This window comes from Cimex lectularius, unplaced genomic scaffold (genome assembly GCF_000648675.2).
Source record: "Cimex lectularius strain Harlan isolate CLEC.00 unplaced genomic scaffold, Clec_2.1 scaffold95, whole genome shotgun sequence".
NCBI classification, from domain to species: Eukaryota; Metazoa; Arthropoda; class Insecta; order Hemiptera; family Cimicidae; genus Cimex; species Cimex lectularius.
The window spans coordinates 552,524-572,899 of record NW_019392779.1 but is presented as its reverse complement, the minus strand read 5'-3'; the positions used below and the strand labels follow the sequence as shown (position 1 = coordinate 572,899).

Here is a 20,376-nt window from a genome sequence, read left to right as displayed (position 1 = left end):
ATCGTTTATTTTTTGTATTGAATTCTCATTCTTTCTTTTTTTATTATACATAATCTTGATGACTTTTGTCTACTTTATAATGATGTGGTCAAGAGTACTGTAATAATCAAATTCCTTGATGAATTATATTTACCGGCGTACTGTAGGGACAGAGGATACACTAGCTACTGAAGGGTGCATATAGAAACCCCGTTTATTCTACTTTTCCTGAGCTCCCCGTCTTGTCAATTTGTTTTTTAATCTTTGAGCTTCTACTGTCAATATTTTATTGGCGAATAAGTTGTCATTCATTTTCAAATACTGCATCAGTTAACAGGGGTATAAAAGAAGATTTTGGACGCCTCCACCCTATCCGCAGAAACAATGGTTCCTCCGTTGGAGGAAGAAATGGAAGAAATAAGATGGCGGAAAGGTGGCGCTCGATTCCCACCATTCCGCGGCATTCCATCCGCCCTATGGATGATCCGGGTCCATCCCAGACCATGTCACGATTCGATGACCGTGCCTCCCTGGGTAGAGTCACCGTCGGGGAAAAAACCCCATCCCGGCCACTCTGAACCGTGGAAACCCCGTATTTCCCTCTTTGGCACTTGCCGCATATGTTTTGGGTGGGAGGCGACTAGGTGGGAGAGCAAGATTGAGAAAGAGCCTGGCCCAGGAGTCTGCCTGTGACAGCTGACAGTGTCATGTTGGGTCTTGGATATGAGCTCTACCCGGCGACCCCGTCCGAGAACACGAGGAGGTTCTCAGTCACGTCCCTTCTTCAGCTAGACCACCCTGAGGAACGAACCGACGGCAAGTGCCATTAACCATTATCATTTTTAAAAAATCCTGATGACCCCCAAAAAATCATTTAATTACACCTTGACAATCAAATTAAAACTTATTGCGCTAATTGACGACAATATCCAATGTGAAATAAATCCTCTTGAGTCTTAGTAAATCTTCCCTTTGAAGTAAATTATATCATACAACAAGGCAGTAATATAAGCACTCAATAGCTTCAGTTTCGGCTGAGAAAGACATGTATCATTTAACAATAAAGTACAGAGAAAAGATTAATTAAGCGTTTTATTTCATTATCACTGTTATAGGTGGACCTACATTTTTTCATTATTTTATTTGTAAATCTATTGTTTGAATCTTATAATTTTGACTGTATACACAAATCACAATATAAATAAAGTGATTTTTTAACAAAATAAACCACTTTAAAGCTTTGGCTATTTAGACTGTCTTGTGGCACTGGTCGTCTAAGCCCTCACCAACATGACATTAACCCTTGATATTGCACGTTTAACAATTATATCTATATCTATATTTTTAAAATATTTATAATTTTTAGATGTGTTTAAATATACAATTTTGACCCGAACTGTGTGCACATTCGAACCGATTTTTTAATATTTTGTCCGTCTTATGTCGGTATAATTCCCGCCGTCGTAAAACTTTTGCTAATACATATTTATGAATTAATATTATATTATATAGTTATACATAAATATATATGCTTAATACAATTTAAAAATATATAAAATTTTTACAAAGAAAAATACCGAACCGAGCGGAAGATTCGCATTCCAATTGCAGTCGGTATTGCGCCGCGAAAGACCTAAACGGCATAAATGTTTTAGTATTATGTCTTTAAATATTTATTTAGATATAAAGAAAGCTTTTTGACTTAAGTTGGACGGGGTTTTCTTTTTGATTTACTTATTTTACCGGTGATATGATTGTTTCAGAATAACAGTGCTGCTAACACAAAACGCATAATTTAGAATTTCGATATTAATATTTTTATTGTTATCATTTAAATCTGATAATATGATTATTCATAATTATCAAAATTCAAATGTCTAAAGCTCCAGGATCTCTTTCTTAAAGTGGACAAGGGTATGGAAAATAGTTTCAGTTCAAGGGACCTGAACTGCCATCCAACTTAGAAGTTCATAGAATTCATTTACTTTTTTCTATTATTATTATCATTCTCAGTTATATATTTCAATGTCATTTATCAAAATTCAAATGTACAAAATTCTCAGGATCTTTGTCTAAAAGTGGACAAGAGTATGGAAAATAGTTTCAGTTCAAGGGACCTGAACTGCCATTCAACATAGAAGTTCATAGAATTCACTTACTTTTTTCCATTATTATTGTTATCATTCTCAGTTATATATTTCAATGTCATTTTTTAAAATTCAAATGTACAAAATCCTCAGGATATTTGTCTAAAAGTGGACAAGAGTATGGGAAATAGTTTCAGCAGAAGAGGATTGCAATCCGACTTAAAAACGCATAAAATTCACTTACTTTTTAAATTGTTATTGTTATTATCCTAAATTATATCTTTCAATATCATCATTCATAACTCAAGTGTCAAAATTTCAAGGGTCCTTTTTAAAAGAGGACAAGAGTATGTAAAATTATTTCAGCAGAAAGGACGTGACCTGCCATCCAACTTAAAAGTTCATAAAATTCACTTACTTTTTTTAAATTATTATCATTCTCAATTATATATTTCCATATCATTATTCAAAATTCAAGTGTCCAAATTTTCAGGATTTTTATCTAAAAGTGGACAAGGCCTGGGAAATGGTTTCAGAAGAAGGGACTTGCAATCCGACTTAAAAACTCATAGAATTCAGTTACTTTTTCAATTATTATTTCATTATTCTCAGTTATATATTTCAATATGATCATTTAAAATTCAAGTGTCCAAATGTCAAGAACCTTTTTTAAAAGAGGACAAGAGTGTGGAAAATTATTTCAGCAGAAGAGACCTGACATCCAAGTTAAACATTCATAGAATTCCCTTACTTTTTCAAATTATTATTGTTATTATTCCCAATTATATCTTTCAATATCATCATTCAAATTTCAAATGTCAAAATCTCAAGGATACCTTTTTAAAAGTGGACGTATATGGAAAATTGTTTCAGCAGAAGGCACCTGCTATCCAACACAGAAATTCATAAAAATTCACTAACTAATATTTAATTTTTTTATGTTATTATATTTTTCTGAATCTGGTAATCTAGTTTTTTTTCTTGATCATATAAAATTCAAGAAATCATAATACCCAGTTCGACTCTATTGTTTGCTAATCCCTGTTTTGTAGAAATATTATTATATTTACAAACGGCACATTGATAATCATAACAAAAACAAAATTTATTTTTATTTTCGAATTTATGGTAATTCAGATTTTGGAAAATTCTCTTTATGACAGACAGCGTGTTATTCTTTTCGATTATGAAGTTGAAAATTGTAAAAAAATAGACTTTTTTGGATTACCGCTCTTCCTTTTTCTTTCCCCTGTTTTGAAGTTTCGCCTGAAGTAAGTTTCTTAATAATTTTTTTGTAATATAATACAAAGAGTCACAGGCTCCTTTTTAGATTAATCCTTATTTCTCCATCTGACAATTCTTTTAAAAAAATACCTTGTAAATGGATAATCCTAAATATGATTTTCAAACATGTCGAATTTTTAATCAAAATAAATTACGCGGAAACCAAGGATTCTAAAGGTTTTTTTCTTTTAAATAAATACCCTTTCCAGATGCTGAATCTTTTATAAGAAAAAACTTTAAAAGTCTGAATTTTGTGTAATTGTTTTTTATGTAATTATAAATCAAATGTCTTAGATGTTATTCGTAAAGTTTCCGAATCAAATGGGAAGGATATTTTATAGAAAGTGTCCTGAGGATTTGGTTTCTCATTGAACTAGGAACTTTTAAAAAATATCACAAGCCGTTGGCAACGGTAATAATATCCGGCCAAAACAATTTTCATCCAAACCTGTAAAAAAAGTCCGCTGAAAAGAGCTACTTAAACTTAAACATCTTGAAGTTATCAGAAAAGTTGCCTAGAATTTTAGAAATTTAGCTCTCTATGTTGCTTCTCTGATCAATGGCCGTGGCTAAGTTGCTTGACTTGCTCAATAACGTTAAGTTATTTGACTCATTGCTTTGTTAATGGGTATATCTAACCTCAGTCGAGAGGCATAATTCGTCTTAATAAGTCGCCTGATTTTGTACAGTGGGATTGGTTAAGTTATTTGATTTTGTACAGAGGGAGGGTCTAACGGGTGTGATTAGGTTTCTTGATTTTTTTAAATTTCTGCGTTGCTAATTTACTTAATTTAGGACATTATGAGTGCCTAAGTTACTTCACTCTGGACAACGGCCGTGTCTTGACTTTAGCCAATGGCCTAAGTGGCCAAGCTTGATTTTGAGCAGTGGAGTGTCTAGTAGCTTGCTTTTAAACAACGAACGTGACTAAGCTGCTTTATTATTTTTCAATGTGCGTGACTAACGTACCCGACTTTGGGCAATGGACGTTCCTAAGTTGCTTGATGTTGGGTAGTAGGAGTGGCTAAGTTCATTAACTCTGGGTAACGACCGTGCCATGATAGCTAAGTTGCTTTATTAATTAAAGTGGGTGTAACTAATAATAACTTACTTGATTTTGTATAGTAAGCATGTCTAAGTTGCTTGATTTTGGTCAGTGGCGGTGGTTAAGTTGATTTGTTCTTTACAATGAGCGTGACTATGTTTGTTAGTTCTGAACATTGTGGGTGACAAAGTTACTTGATTTTGGACAATTGGAGTTTGTAGTAGCTAGTTTTGAACAACGGGCGTGACCAAGTTGCTTTATTATTTTTCAATGTGCGTAACTAACGTTCTCGACTTTGGGTAGTAGGAGTGGCTAAGTTCACTAACTCTGGGTAACGACCGTGCCATGATTTGAGCATGATACAACCGTGCCATGATAGCTAAGTTGCTTTATTAATTTAAAGTGGGTGTGACTAATTGTAACTTACTTGATTTTGTATAGTATGACACTTGATTGCTATACTATTGGTCAGTGGCGGTGGCCAAGTTGCTTTGTTCATTTACAATGAGCGTGACTATGTTTCTTAGTTCTGAACTTTGTGGGTGACAAAGTTACTTGATTTTGGACAATTGGAGTTTGTAGTAGCTAGTTTTGAACAACGGGCGTGACCAAGTTGCTTTATTATTTTTCAATGTGCGTGACTAAGTCACTTGATTTTGAACAATGGGCGTTCCTAAGTTGCTTGATTTTGGGCAATTGGAGTGTCTAAGTTACTTAAATGCAGCCAAAGAGCTAAGCTGGTTGATTTGTTGATATTCATCCTTTGATAATGGAGTTCCACCACAAAAGTACAACGAACTTCGAAAAAATCGTTGCTTAATTTGTGTACAATGGGCGTGACTAAGTTATTTGATTTCGGACAATAGGTGTGGCTAAGTCGCTTGACTTGGTACAATGGGCGTGGATAATTTGCCTGACGATGGACAACAATCATGTCTAAGTTATTTGACTGTAGTCTAGGGGATAGGTAAGCTCCTTCATTGGCATTATTAAATTACTTGATTTCGGACAATAAACCTTACTAAGTTGCTTGTTGATTTTAAACAATGGGAGTGGTCAATATTGGCTCTCAGGACTGGTCTATAAAAATTTAGGTTTTATTTCTTAACCACGCTTATCATCTATAGTCAACCAACTTAGCCACGCCTGTTAAACAAAATCTGCCAATTTACCCTAGATACTAAGCCAATTTTTAAGTCTCTAATTAATATCCACTTATATCATACGTAAAGATTCAAAATTTCAGTCTACCTAGAGCCTCCAACAACAACAGTCCAATCAGTTTTCCTTTGAAACTTAAGTAGTGTAATTTAAACAAAATTAAATACTGCCTGAAAGAAATTTTAAAATTTTTCGTCATAAATTTTGGGATATTTGATAATAATACTTTTAAATCTTGAATATCTTTCTTATCACAAATCGCAAAAATTAATCAACATACTTAGTAAATTGTTTATCATAAAGACTGCAGTTTCTATTTTTAGGATCTAAAACTATTAAAATAACTTCGAAAATATTAGTTCTAGGAAAATATCTTGTAATTCACTACAAATGCAAAGTTCCTTTGCTATCAATGAAATCTGTTATTCATTTTATTACAGTCCAGATAACAAAGCGCTGAGAAGGAAAGAAAAACAACAAAAATGGGACTCACTAGTAAAAATCCATGTTTAATCTTTCTCTCTCTCTCGCTCTCTTGTCTTTTATCACAATCCGGCCATGAAAAAATATTGATCTCATTGTGGAAATTCTTTAATCGCTCAGTCAGCGATTTTCCACTGAACTGTGAAGAAAAAACAACAAAGCGACTTCTGGTCTTGTCGCTGTAACGAATCGAAAATCCTGTGAAAACGGACGGTAAGAGAAGATCCAATATCTACTATTTTGATTCATTTTTTTATTTCTTTTTATAGGTGAATCACGGTATTTAAAACAATATTTTTAAGAAAAAAATCCTTAAATCATCTCACCCATATCTGATTTATCAAAACTCACGACAGTTTTTTTATATTAATTATTTTTTATATAATTAATAGATAGGGAACAAAGGGTTTATTTATGTTTGAAAAGCCAGGAGTTGGCACCATGGTGACTTCATATTTATCTTCCTCGAGGCTCACTTAAACCTAATTTGTAATTTTTAAAAAGTTATGTCTTTTAGATCAATAATTAATTATAATTAAATTAGCATGGTTGCTCAACATCAAGTCCATGTCATAAGTAAAAGCATTGCTTGGATTTGTCATAATCTTAATTTGAATTAAACTGAATACAAAGATAATAAATTAATATAAAAATAGCACCGCGTACACGAAAATAGAAGGGTTCCAAGTATACTTCCTTGGGGTAGCTCGAGACGAGAAGATCGTTTAGTTGGTATTCTTTTTTCCTTATTCGTTTTTTCGTTATTTTTCTCAAAAAGCAGAAACAACGGCCGGCATTCATCGGAACAGAAGGTCTTTTTCTTGGTTGTAATGCATTATCTGGTGCAGCCTTGGTCCCAGATGCGTTCAACCGTTTCGGTTTAAAATTAGATTAGATCTGCTTAGTTTAAAGAAAGAAAAGGATTAAAATGTAAAATATTTCGACTGTCGAGCGTACTTATAATATGCCTTTTATTTTGTCCGTCTTGCCTCGCTACAGACGATAGAATCGTTTTGCATGTGTTCTCAGTGTGATTAAATGTGATTAAACGGATTTTTATTTTAATCTCTTCGGTCCGTCTTCTCTCGGTTTATATGCACGGAATCAAAATTGCAAAAAGAAAACATGCCGATTGAATATTTGTATACTTGAATACTTGTTTGTAATGGACAAACTGCATAAGTGTTTTTTTCCTTGAGCTTTTTCAATTATTTCATTCATCGACCTTGCTTTCGTTTTCGGTCCGCCTTGTTTCGCGTTATATCCCAACAATCTACTTGTTTTACAAAACCTAAGAAGCAATAAACACACATTTGAAATTGATCTAAACAGAATGAATTGTACAGGTGCATTTTTTTTTTCTTTAGCTTTTTCATTCTTTTATAAGCGTATTTTGTTTTTGGTCCGCCTCGTTCTGCTTTTTAGCCGGTTAACTTTAGCAAAACGAAGCATCGCTTTGAGTCATCTGGAATATTTCGATCTTTTGGCTTAAGATCAACCAGAATTTAATAGAAATGTTCCATGTTTCTTCTCATTTATCAACGTAATTTGTTTATTTTTTCATTTTATTATTGAACTGTCTTGTCTCGCTTTATCTATAGGCATCTTTTTGGTTTTAGATGCATTAGGATGTGCATAATGCTCGCGTAACATTTGATTATGATTTGATGTAGACAAAAAAAAAGACTTTGGTCAGAGACTAATCGAGATAAAACTGAAATAAATGAACCTTAGGTGTCGTTTTGGGTCCGCCGGGTCTCCCTGCACGATAAATTGTAAAACAAACTCATATATAAAACACTCTCAATATATTTTAAACAATCCCAACTAATTATTGAAAATAAGGTCAAATAATAAAAGCAAAATAAACGAGTACACTAAATATAGAATTTTTATAGAGAAATAAAACAAATTAATTTAAATTTCCACGTATTTATTGATTAATAGGCGTGAAGTAATCAATTGTAGTACAGGCGATTAATTTATCGTCAATTAACCAGAGTGTTGTTTAATTGAATTTTATCGTTTGGAAATTTCTCAATAAACGTTGTGCTTTTTTTTTAACGGCGTATGATAACTTGTGAGCGATACAGTGATTAACACCACGTACCCAATCTCTGTGGGAACTTGCAGATAATATTTAGAAGAAAATTGAGCACCTTGAATTCAGTTGAGCCTGCAGTAACTCACCAACAGGCTCGATGAATTAAGGTGGTATGTTTTTCGGGAAAAAAGTGCATTTTATAAATGTTTATATTAAGCTAAAACCTTTTAGCAAATAATAAAAACGATCCCATGAGATTCGGAGATTTTTTTATAGGTCAGAACATTTTCAACTTCTCTGTCTGTTTTACTACAATCTATAGGACTTTCGTCAATATACAGAGACAAAACATACAAAAATATTACGAATATGCTGATAAAGAAACAAACTAAATAAAAATTTTTAAAAAGCTCCAATAGTTTTTATTGCCCATGTCAGAACCTTTTCTTTACAAGGGTTCGCAACAGAAGAGGTCATATAAACCCTCAGGGTGCCAGTGTTTTTGAAAGAAAGCCCATTTGTAAGTATGTCGGGTTGGAATGCAGGGCCACTGGATTCGAACCCGGGACCTTCACCTTACAGTGATGAGCGCCGTGTCAACGCCTAAGCCGTTGCGGCCACCGACGACCCCCAAAACTTTGTCAAGCATGATGTGTCGTGGTCTGATTCTAGAACCCAATATATGAACGTATAAAGCGAGACAAGACGGTCCAAAATAAAGCCCTGATGAAAATCAGTTGAAAAAATGGACCCGAAAATGTTTAGAACTATCAAAAAAAAATCTGCTTTTCCGTATTAATCTTATCAATCAAAGCGAGACAAAACGGACCAGAACTATTATAAAATCTGCTGATAAACAAGTAAACTAAACAAAATAAAAACACAACCTAAAAGTCCTTATTGTCNTACAACTAAATATATGAATATATAGCGAGACAAAACGACCTAAATAATAAAATAGGAAAATGCATTTTTTATAGGTCAGAACATTCTCACCTTTTGTGTCTGTTTTAACCAGTCTGTGGTAATTTTATCAATACATAAATCAAGACAAATTCGTCTAGAAATATTATAAACACTGTGACAAGCAAATTAAATAAAATTTAAAAAAAAAGACACTCCAAAAGTTCTTATTGCCCATATCAGAATTTTTTTCAAACATGATATTAACAGGCAGCTGTTTCTAGGACTAAATGTATGTAGCGAGACCAGACGGACCAAAATAAGGAACTCAAGAAAAAGACGTTCTAATTATGATGCATAAGTTAATAACAGAACTTTCTCAAATATGGTGTGTAAGTGCTGCTGATAATAATCTAAATTTATGTTGGTGGTTGTTGCGTTTGAGTGATATCTGAACCCTCGAGAAAGTAGACAGAAATCAGTAGAATGATAACGTCCATATGCCACCCATACGTAAAACGAGACAAGATGGACCAGAAATAAAAGCTTGCAGGTCAGTTAGCGCATTAATTAAACAAATATTGTTTGGAATATACTTGTCAGAATTCTCCCGGAAATAATATTCCATCGCCTCCCAGGTGGATTCCTTTCAAGTGATTTTAACAAAACGTTCATTTACCATTTTAACAAAATTGTTGAACGATTTGGTCTCGTTGGAACAGAACTGAAGCAATCAAATTTTCCCAATGACAATTGAATCAGAATCACATTAATAATTTGGCAAGAGATTAAACATTAATTGTAAGAAAAGGTTTTATTCAGCAGTTGAACCTTCAAAATTCAGAATGTGTTATATAGAATATTTTTATTCTAATTCACAAGGGTACACCTGTTGATATCTGTAGATAAAACTTCAGACCCTTTTTCTACTAAGTTGCTAGTATTTATTAACTGTTTTAAACATTTTTAGATTAATAAATAGATAATTATGCAAGTTTTGAAAAACTGCAAACAGTTCAGACAGCCTGAAGGAGGTGGTTACCCCAAAATTCTTAAGCCTTTGAAACTCAGAAATAGACTTGAAACTCTTCTTGTAATATCAAAGGAAAATGGACGGCGTTGTAAATCTTATGAATTGGCCACTTGTCATGCTAGGATTGTCCGCGAGGTAGGAAAGGGTTAAACAAAAAAACAAGCAAATTGATGGTGTCGGCGCACGTGTCGGACAAATGTAAGGGTTTACTAACGGATTTAGCCAAGAAAGCATTTCCGCTGAGGAAGCATCTTTAAAGAATTGTATCTTTGTGTTTTACGACCACAGACAGCAACGACTTATCATCCCAAGGTATTTTGATCGTACTGTCTAATGGCACAAAGATGCTCTTTAAGATGATCCTTAGCTGTCTTGAATCTTGAACTGCCAAATAGAAAAACCTTTTTGTCTTATTTTTTAAATTACGGCTATCCAAAAAACCAAACATTTTTCCAAAAGAAAAATCAAATCTGATAATTCGCCCTGATTTAATCTTTCATCAAAATTGTAGCAAAAATACTCAAACCATTGGTTTAAAACCGTATGGATCTCTCCAAATCAAATTTCATTCATCTCAGCCTAACCGACTAACGTACTTTGACGAAACCTTGCATAATTATTAAACAATTGATTTTCAGTCTGACGAAAGTGTTTTTGCTATCGGTTGTAACAAATCCACACCGTAGGACTTGAATGCCTATTGCTCATGAAGACAAAATGGACCCGCCCAAACGGTTTCTTTGATACGCTAGGTTTACATAATTTGATGAAATTTCACTGAAATTTTGAAGACTTTGATATAATAGCACAACTTCTGTTAAAACGGGTTAAGAAACCAACCGCCTTGGGGAAGAAACCAGTGAAGCTTGGCGAGAAAATCCTTCTAAACTCATTTCCTGAATATCTCGCTAACTTATTGTCAGAATTCGACGAAACTTGACCACCAATAATAGTTTTAACTTAGTCTGTCAAACATTTCCTCTTCTTAACATTCTCTATACATTTTGTCAGAATTTGGTGAATTTTCACTGGATTGCTGGAAGATCTCAGCACGTGATCGAATAACCAGAGAACCAAACTTTATTGTTTTGTTAAATCTCAAACCTAAAAAACCCCGTATAAATTTGCTGAATATTGTAGGATAATTTAAACAATAAATCTTTGTTTATCGACAAAGTTTGGTAAAATTGAGTTTTGAGGAATTCCCCCGCGAAATGAATTATGGCTGGCAATAACTTTCTGACATCCAATTTACATTTGATAAAACTTTTAAAATGACAGTATTATTGTTATCAGATTTGTACTAATTCATTATCGAAACTTCGTTACAATCAGTTTAAAAGAAGCCACCGAGGATCTAAACCAGGCTTTGTGATGACAACCAAAACTGATTTTCTTAATGTCTAACCGACATAATGATTGACAAAATGTGATATAAGTTGATTTTTTTTTTTAAATCTTGTTTTGATGTAGGTAAAATTTTATTTTAAAGTTGGGCCTTGATCGATCATTAAATCTGGGAAAAATCAGTTGTAAGCAATCTCTGTACCCTCGAGCCTTAACAGATGCTGCTTTGTTCTCGTATTTTCTCTGTAATTTATTTTAATTTTAATTTTTATTTTTTACTTTTTTGTGCAGTTGTTAATACAATTTATCATTATTTGTTGTTTATTTTTGTAGAGGACGATTGTGACAATGAAGAGAAAAAAAAGGGCAAGCCGAGAAGGAATAGGACGACATTTTCAAGCGGACAGTTAGAAGCCCTAGAAAGGGTTTTTGAACGGACACACTATCCAGACGCTTTCGTCAGAGAAGAACTCGCCAGGAGAGTAGGCCTTACAGAAGCCCGAGTCCAGGTACGCCCCAAGAAAGAATTGTCATAAACTGGCTTTTAAAATTTCACTTTACCAGGTCTGGTTTCAAAACCGTAGAGCAAAGTTTAGAAGAAACGAGCGTAGCCTGATGTCGCAGAGAGGGTTGGAAATGGTGCCACCTGAACAGCCACTTGCACCAAGACCTGCACCAGGTAACTTCGTTCTTAGTAGCTAAAAATAAGAAAATATTAATTTATATGCATTCATAATTTAATTTTAGATTGAATTCATCGTTTTGTTTTTTCTTTAGTTGTTGGCGCTACAAGTGTTGGTTTGGGAGAATGGAAACAACCAAACGTACCACAGTACATGATCCAGCACCATGCTACGCCTCCACCTTGCTCTTTTATCTCCACTGGTAAACACTTACTTTAAAATTTCTATAATTACAAGAAAATGAAAAATAACAATGTTTCATCAGGTCTTGGAGCTTATCCGCCACCACCGCCACCTTGCAGCATCAGCTCAAGTATAGCGAATCTACGCTTTAGAGCACACGAGTATAATTTTCATACAACACATATTTGAAATTCGTTGAGAGTGTTTGTTAACTTTTTTTACCTTTTTAAACTAAAACCCCCCCTTCCTAAAATTGTTTTTTACTGTACATATAATGGTAGTTTTTAATTTGTACAAAAAATCACTATGTGCAATGCTTTAATATTTTAGAATAGTTTTTATTTTATTAAAAAATAATTTAGAATTTATTTTTTTAAACAATAAATTTTTGACTTAAAAAATGGTGGCCTTAAAGCTGTCAGCAGTACAATACTTAAGTATACTCTCCAAAGAAATTTAAATTTGTAACAAACAAATAAATAAATGTACTGCTGACAGCATACCAATATGTGATTTAGTGCCATGTACTAAAATAAAACAAACGCATAGCTACTTTGTACCCTTAGAAATTGTAAATAGCATATATTTTGTAAATATTGTTTTTTTTTTCTTGATAAAAGCAATAAAAATTTTCAAGTTAAACATCGTTCTGCCTCCATAAAATCTTTTGAACCCTTGCAGTCCTCTAATTCATTTTTTTTCCATTCTGCATCAATCCTTATTTCTTCAGTAAAGGTAAAAACTTAAAGAATGTTTCAGAATATAGTGAGACCTTAAAGCTTACAACAGTTTTTTTTTTTCTTCTTCTCTCATGAGATTTATAAACAACAAACACAAGGAATTTAATTTAATTGAATACTGTTTTCAATTATTGTATTTGTTTTAAACAGATCTTTCTTTACGTTCTTGTATAGTCTTTACCTCTCATAAGCTAAAAGATTGCATATATTGGTAAATATGTGCATTGGAAAATATTATTATATATTTCTTTTAATAAATTAATCTTTTCATTTCAACCAAAACCTTACATAAAAAGATTAATTAATTGCAAAAAGTAATTTGGACAATCAGGCCGCTAAATTTAATCGATAGTTTAACTTATGTTCTGAAGAATAGGTTTAAAAACATTTTTAGTATCCAAACATGGAAATTTGATCCATTCTAGAGAACTGAAAACAGATGAATGATGCCAACCATGAAAAGATTAATTAAAGTTTAAAAAAATGACCATGCATGGTCTTGAGGTTGACACCTAAGGTCTCTTAAGGAAAATGTATTATAAGTTATAAATGGTAAGCAATAGTTCAGCTTTTCAGCTTGTAATAAGCAATAAATATGTGTCCAATGATAAATAAAGTGGTAAAGAAAGAGCAAGACATAGAAAGTTCTTGGTTACTGACAGGTGCAACAGTAAAGCATGCTGCAAGGAAGATATCACTATTATATTTCAATTAAGTTTGGTATTCTTCTGTTTTTTTATAACAAATACTAGTTTAAAATGAAAAATTAAAATGATAATAAATGTAAAATAAAAGGATACTGATCTTGGATGATCATCAGGTTGTGACCAACTGTGGTTTTTAAAGTAGACTGTAGTATTGTAGGTTTATTAATGATAGATAAACTTTCAGCGTACTTAGCTTTTAGCAAGCCATAATTAGTTGTTCACATTTGAGATCACCAAATGGTGTAATTCACCTATACTTTGAACGATGACGACGCCCAGTTTGGAAGGTCTATAGGTCCCTTTAAGCAGAATTGGGTCAAGGATTGTTTTGACGCTCCGCGAGGTTACTTGTTGAGCCAAAAGAAATCAATATGAATCTCGGACGGTTTGCTGAAAGTTGGAAATCGGCGAAAGCACATCCACTGGTTCGGCATAGCACTCCGTCCGGGCTGCAGTAGACACCAGAATGGATTGGAACAGGAAAAGCTGGAAGAAGGTCGACCAAGGGAGACTGGAAAGGGAGGACTTCGACGCTGGGCCGACCAACCTAGACGAAATAGAGCCAGGGCTCTGGATCGGTACGTATATAGCTCTAGCTATATAGAAACAGTTATATTGTTTAACTAGGTACAATGATCTGCAGAAGCCATTTGCACCCTTGTCCCTAGTTCAGCTGTCACCTCCAACTGTCACTTAAGTTTAAAGTATGATTTTCTAGCTATTACTTAAAAAATGAAACAAAGGTACCAGTGATAATACTGCAGTAACACCAAGGTTGAGAAATATTTGGTATGGCTTTAAAACGAATAAATGACAATGTTGAACGCATGGGGTGTTGCCTGAGGGTGATGTGCCGCTGTTTCGGTCTTCTTCAATGCAAAATGTTCAAGAAGAAATGAGACCCAATGAGATCAAAGGCCATTATTATAAAAAGTAGATATGCTGGCTAATCTTGTTAAAGTGTTTTAAAGGTGATTAGTAAATCTGGAGTTTGTAGTAAGCATAATCAAATCCTCTTTTAAACAAATTACACCAATTTTTGTAGGAAGACAATAGAAACGGATTTTTTATGAGAAGGTATTGTTAACATCTTGAATACTAGCTTTTTAACTTGCTGGAAATATGATTTTTAGCAATTGTCGTTATGTAACCAATGTCAGAGTTTCCTAAAGGATGAAACACTCCAATTACCATCAAATTTTGGAAAAATTTGGTCACATTTATCAAACCGGTCCATAACCAATGTAGTATATACTGCCACAACCCCAAGGTATAGAATTACTTGAATTATTACAAAACGTCAAGTATCTGTCAAATCTGCTATGACAGTGTATAAAATAAATCATGGATGGTGAAAAACATGTCTGACATATCAAGGATCAAAAATGATCATTAGATAAATACTAACTAATGGAAGCAGGCACATCAAATCCTTGACCAAGAATAACAAATTTGTTGGTTCATTAGTGACAAAAGAGCAGAAAAACTTGCCTGAACAAGTTATATTATGAAATCAATAGACACAATGCTTGCTAGGTTGATTGAATTTTAAATAAAGGTTTAAATTATTTGGTATATTAGTGGTTAAAGTTTGTCCATCTTTGATCATATCGCGTGTGTCAGACATAGCATTTTGTCACCTTCAGCAGTATGTTTATGGGCTAACACAAGGTACGAACAGTATAGAAACTAATATTTCAGCTTGTAAGCTGTAGGGAAGATGAAGAAACTACCCTAAATAAAAACTTCACATTGTGGTACGGTGCATGGGATGGTGCAAATAAATGAATTTTTTTTCCTGGGCTTTGCATCAATGCATTGGCCATGCGTTTTCCTTCGGCATCGCCGCAGTCTATAGAATTTACTATGTTTCTTTCACTACATGTTGTTGTCTTTTATATTTTGATGTCATCCTTTTTTAAAAGGTCATTAAACTGACAAATACTGGAATGTTTTTAGTGTCACTCAATATAGTTGCTATATTTGTTGGGAACGCTACTCCGTGCTTTCTTAAATTCTCATATAATTCCTCTCTACCTTTGTTTCTGCTGGGGCATGTTAATATGACATGTTCTGGGTCGGCATATGTTTCTCCATCACAGTCGCAATTTGCGTTTTCTATGAGGGATATTTTTGCTAGATGGTGCGGAAGATGGTTGTGGTTAAGTCTAAGTCTGATAATGGTAGTGAAAAATTTCCTTGGTCTAGTAAGTCTGTGGAACCATGGCTTGTAGGGAATGGCAGGTTGTATTATTGCATAGTATTTCCCTTTAATTCGTTTGGATTCGACGTATTCTTTTTGCCAATTCTGTTTGGCCATTTTATTTATAATAAATGACATTTCATGAGATGGTTAGGCGCCCAAGGTGATAAACCTGTAGTTTTGTCAGTGAGCAAGGACTCCCCACCAAGATCATATAATACGGCCAAACTTACTAAAAGAACTAGAAGTGACATTATCAATTCATTTAAATTTCTGCTATCCCACGGCATTCAACCAACATATAATTAAAAGAAGTGAAACTGTCGATCAAACCGTAAGCAATTGAGAGGATGGATAAAAACAGAATAGTGTTGATGACTGCAAATAGGCCACACCAGACTGATGTATGAGCAACAAACAAAAAGCCACTGAGCAGTGCACAAGTAAACATATTCTGATTGATTGCGAGCAATTGGCGCCACACAGAAACAATGTGTGACCTTTCTTCGATTCTCAAAGAGGCATTGTTTTTTGTTTTTTTGTTTTTTTTTTACGAGGGTTCGCAACAGCAGAGGTCATATAAACCCTCAGGGTGCCGGTGTTTTTGAAAAAAAGCCCATTTGTAAGTATGTCGGGTTCGAATGCAGGGCCGCTGGATTCGAACCCGGGACCTCTACCTTACAGTGATGAGCGCTGTGTCAACTCGCTTCGGCGGTACATATACTAAAATTGGAAAGAGGCATTAAAACACATCAGTGTCGGCAGCAAAAGTTGATCGAATTCCTGAATACATATGCCATTTGATGATTTTCCACACATGGTTTTCCTGCCAGAAATGAATGCATTTATTAGTGTGAGTGTTGAGTATGTGTGGGTGGGTCGTGGTGGTGGTGGTCTATAGAGTACCCCCTAGACCCACCAGACTATGTTAGGATTTTTCTGTGAGTGTTTTGTGTCCTGAATGAATGTATTTATAAGCGTGAGTGTTGAGTATGGTGGATGGATTTTGGCAGAATATCGAGTACCCCACAGACCCACTAAACTAGGTATAGGTTGGGTGTTTTTAGAGTGAAAGGGGAGAGGTACAGGCGTAATATTAATAACCCAGTGATTGCTCAATTTTCAGCTGTGCATATGGTATGAAAAGTTATAATTAATATTACTGTATTTATTAGCATGAATGAGGGCAGGCCTTCAACAGAATATCAAGTACCCTGAAACCCGCCAAACTATAGGTTTGAATGCCTAGGCATACATCAGTTGTAGAGCCTTTTGTGGAGGGGTAAATGCGAGTAGAAATCAAGTCCCAGAAGTTCCATCAGAAAGATCACCTGGCCTACTACAGGAGAGTCAATTCTTTTCATTAAAAAAAACAAACAAGGTGCTGGCAATAGGCCTGGTAGCTAGGCTAGCCAGCTGAAAAATAGTAATATGTAATAGGAGCATCAGTGGCCACAGTGAAAGCATTGATATGCTCATCACTGTCCTTACAATGTGTTTATCATTAAAGGTTCCAAGTTTGAATCCAGTGGCCCTGCATTCAAACCCAACATACCTACAAATGGGATTTTTCTAAAACACCCTGGAGGTTGATATGACCTTTACTGTTGTAAACCCCATTAAAAAAAATAAAAATCAAATAAAACATCATATTTTATTTACAATATGATGAGTTTCCTAACAGGTCATCCATCAGAAAAAAATGCACTGAACTTTAATAATCTATTATAACGTTTTCAGGTAACCTCACAGCTGCAACAGATCTTGAAGAACTGGCCAAAATCCACTGCAATTATATCCTAACCGTTGATTCTTGCCCGCTGCCAAGAAATATTTCTTTGCTGCCTGGTATAAAAACTATGTTCATCCAAGGTAATTTACTATATTCGTGTTTTTTTTTATTTATCCATACTAAAGGTTTATTTTTATTAGTTACTGATATGAACAAAGAAGATTTATTGAGCCATTTTGAAAGTGCGTTTGAATTTATAGAAGAAGCAAGGGAAAATGGGGTAGTACTTGTTCATTGGTAAAGTAAAATGTATTATCATATGTGTAATATGATCTATTAATTCCTTATATTAGAGTGTTTATTTATTTTATAGTTATTTCGGGGTTTCGAGAAGTTCAACAATTGTTATTGCATATTTAATGAAGAAGTTTAAGATTTCTTATGATGAAGCATTTGAGAGGTAAGTGTTAAATCAAAGAAATAATAATAATAATTAGCGCCAATATATTTATCCCAGAATATTTTATAAAATTGTTTTTAATTATTTTTGTAGGGCAAAGTCAAAAAGAAAGTTTGTGAGCCCAAACGCAGGTTTTGAGAGTCAGTTGAGACTTTATGAAAAGATGGGCTTTACAATCGATAAAACTTTTTTGCACTACAGGTTATTTAAGTTGAACGTAGCAGCTGCTAAAGTGATGCAAGGTGTTTTATAATTAATAATACTTAATTTACAATTTGAACGTTTAAAAATTGAATTTTTACGACAATTTTTCAGTTAAGATTTTACCAATTGAACACATGGATGTTGTGAAGGATGATCCGGCGTTAATAACAGTCAAGCCAGATCCTTTGGTGTACCGGTGCATCAAATGTAGGCGGGTGGTCGCCTGTGTGAGCAACCTCCTACCGCACGTGCGTGGCAGACGGATGTCGTGGAAAAAGCTCGAGCCTTCTGATAGTCAGGAATTCTGCACACTAATATACTTCATTGAGCCAATTGCATGGATGAAAAGTGCGATGCACAGCGAGCAGGGGAAGCTCAATTGCCCCAAGTGCAATTCAAAGCTCGGTTCTTTCAGCTGGACCATGGGTACTAACTTATAATGAATTTTTTTTTATATTATTATTTATTATTAATTTATCTATTATTATTATTATTATTATTATTATTAATTTTTAAGGGCGTTTTAACGGCTAAGGTCATTTCACGCCCTAACATCCAAACCTTCTATCTTAGGTTAGCTATATCTCTTCTGAGTGCTATAAAGCTCTGACTTAATTTATCTATTATTATTAATTTTATTTTTATGATTTAATTAAACAATTTATTTCCAGGTTGTCAATGTCCTTGCGGTTCTAAGGTGTCACCGGCGTTTTACCTCGTACCGTCTAAGGTCGAATGGAGCAACTTCGTCAAAAATGTTCAAGTAACACTGTGATTTATTAAAATTTATAAAAATCAAAACTAAACTTTTCTTTGGTATTTTAGGCAATTTAAAAAGATTGATAAAATTTTATATCACTATATATTTCTCAATGGTCATGTCTATTATAACCGGATCAATATAAATTGGTCATACAGATGCTTTTAAGACATTCCAATGATGAATTTTTATTCAGAAGCTAATAAAATTAAATAAGTAAATTCGTTTAAATATTTCTATTTATTCAACCCTTCCTTTATGTTTATGTCCTTTATGTTAAAAAAGTTATTTTGAATGGTGGCTTTTGCCAAAAATTAACTTAAGTGAATTTATTTTGAAATCTGTTGAAGTCTATAATCTGAAGCGTGATTTGATCATTACTAATCATTTTAGCCTTCCTATCCTCCCTGTCAGACATTTCAGCATTATGCCATCTAAAGTGTGTCTACTGCAAAACATATCTGATTGACTAACCCAGAGAGGATAGGTAGGTCAAAATTATCAGTAACGACTAAATTAAGAATATAGTTAAATATTTAGCAAATAGACTTGACAACAAAAATTATGTTTCGTTTCCCTGAAAATGAATTGAAAGTATTATCTAGTAAATAGATAACAGAGTTTATAGTTTAATTACAAATGACCAATTTATATTGGTTTTGTCTGTTATAAACAGACATTTTCAAAAATGTCAATTTTAATTTAAACGGCCAAAAATAAACTGTGCAATTAAGTTTTAACGAAAAAAAGGTAATTACAAAAATTAAAATAAGTAAATAATAGAGCAACCCTGGTGTTAGTTCATTGATTTAAAAAAAGTTATAGGTAGTATTAAAAGTTACATTTAAAGTTATTAACTAAAAGAAAGCTTATACTCATTCTATTTGGACCACATAAGACATAATATTTTATAATTTTATTAAGGCTTTATATTTTAGAAAATCTAGAATTAAAAGCAAAACAGGCCTAAAAATCCCATATTTAGTCGGCGAAAAAAAAGTGAGATGATTTGTGATCAATGTATGTCTTGTTAAAAATTAGTGAATAGATTTTGAAGCTTTATTATTTTTGTAAATTTGTAATTTATACTTTTCTGAATGAACATTTTCTTTAAATATTATAAAATAGTAAAATATATGTATAGAGAATATTAATTGTATAACACTGACACTAATTTATTGATTATGAACAATGAGGAGTTAATTATTCGGGTCCAATAATGATGTTTATTAAAATTAAAAGGAGACAGTGAAGCTTTATAAACAATTTACTCTTTCGATTGATAGGAATTTAAAATTTTGGGAAATATGTTCATATTTATTGTTGAATTTCAAAGGA

The 20,376-nt window shown here is 33.4% G+C and overlaps 2 protein-coding genes across 3 annotated transcripts; both read left to right on the top strand.

Annotated features, from left to right (window-relative positions):
• Positions 1-630: 630 nt before the first annotated feature.
• LOC106667801 (paired mesoderm homeobox protein 2-like) lies at positions 631-12,507 on the top strand. The gene is made up of 5 exons (XM_014395974.2): positions 631-795; positions 11,700-11,875; positions 11,931-12,045; positions 12,144-12,251; positions 12,315-12,507. The coding sequence occupies exons 1-5, from the start codon at positions 687-689 to the stop codon at positions 12,419-12,421; spliced, it is 615 nt and encodes a 204-aa protein (XP_014251460.1). The 5' UTR covers positions 631-686; the 3' UTR covers positions 12,422-12,507.
• Positions 12,508-13,817: 1,310 nt separating this feature from the next.
• Positions 13,818-19,269, top strand: LOC106667878 (dual specificity protein phosphatase MPK-4-like). Of its 2 annotated transcripts, XM_014396111.1 has the most exons (8): positions 13,818-14,257; positions 17,623-17,754; positions 17,815-17,911; positions 17,988-18,074; positions 18,168-18,316; positions 18,390-18,704; positions 18,950-19,041; positions 19,104-19,269. In XM_014396111.1, the coding sequence occupies exons 1-8, from the start codon at positions 14,146-14,148 to the stop codon at positions 19,110-19,112; spliced, it is 993 nt and encodes a 330-aa protein (XP_014251597.1). In that variant the 5' UTR covers positions 13,818-14,145; the 3' UTR covers positions 19,113-19,269. The 2 variants fall into 2 exon arrangements, with proteins under 2 accessions (XP_014251597.1, XP_014251596.1); XM_014396110.2 differs by lacking the exon at positions 19,104-19,269 and having other exon boundaries at positions 18,950-19,103.
• The last annotated feature ends 1,107 nt before the right edge of the window (positions 19,270-20,376 follow it).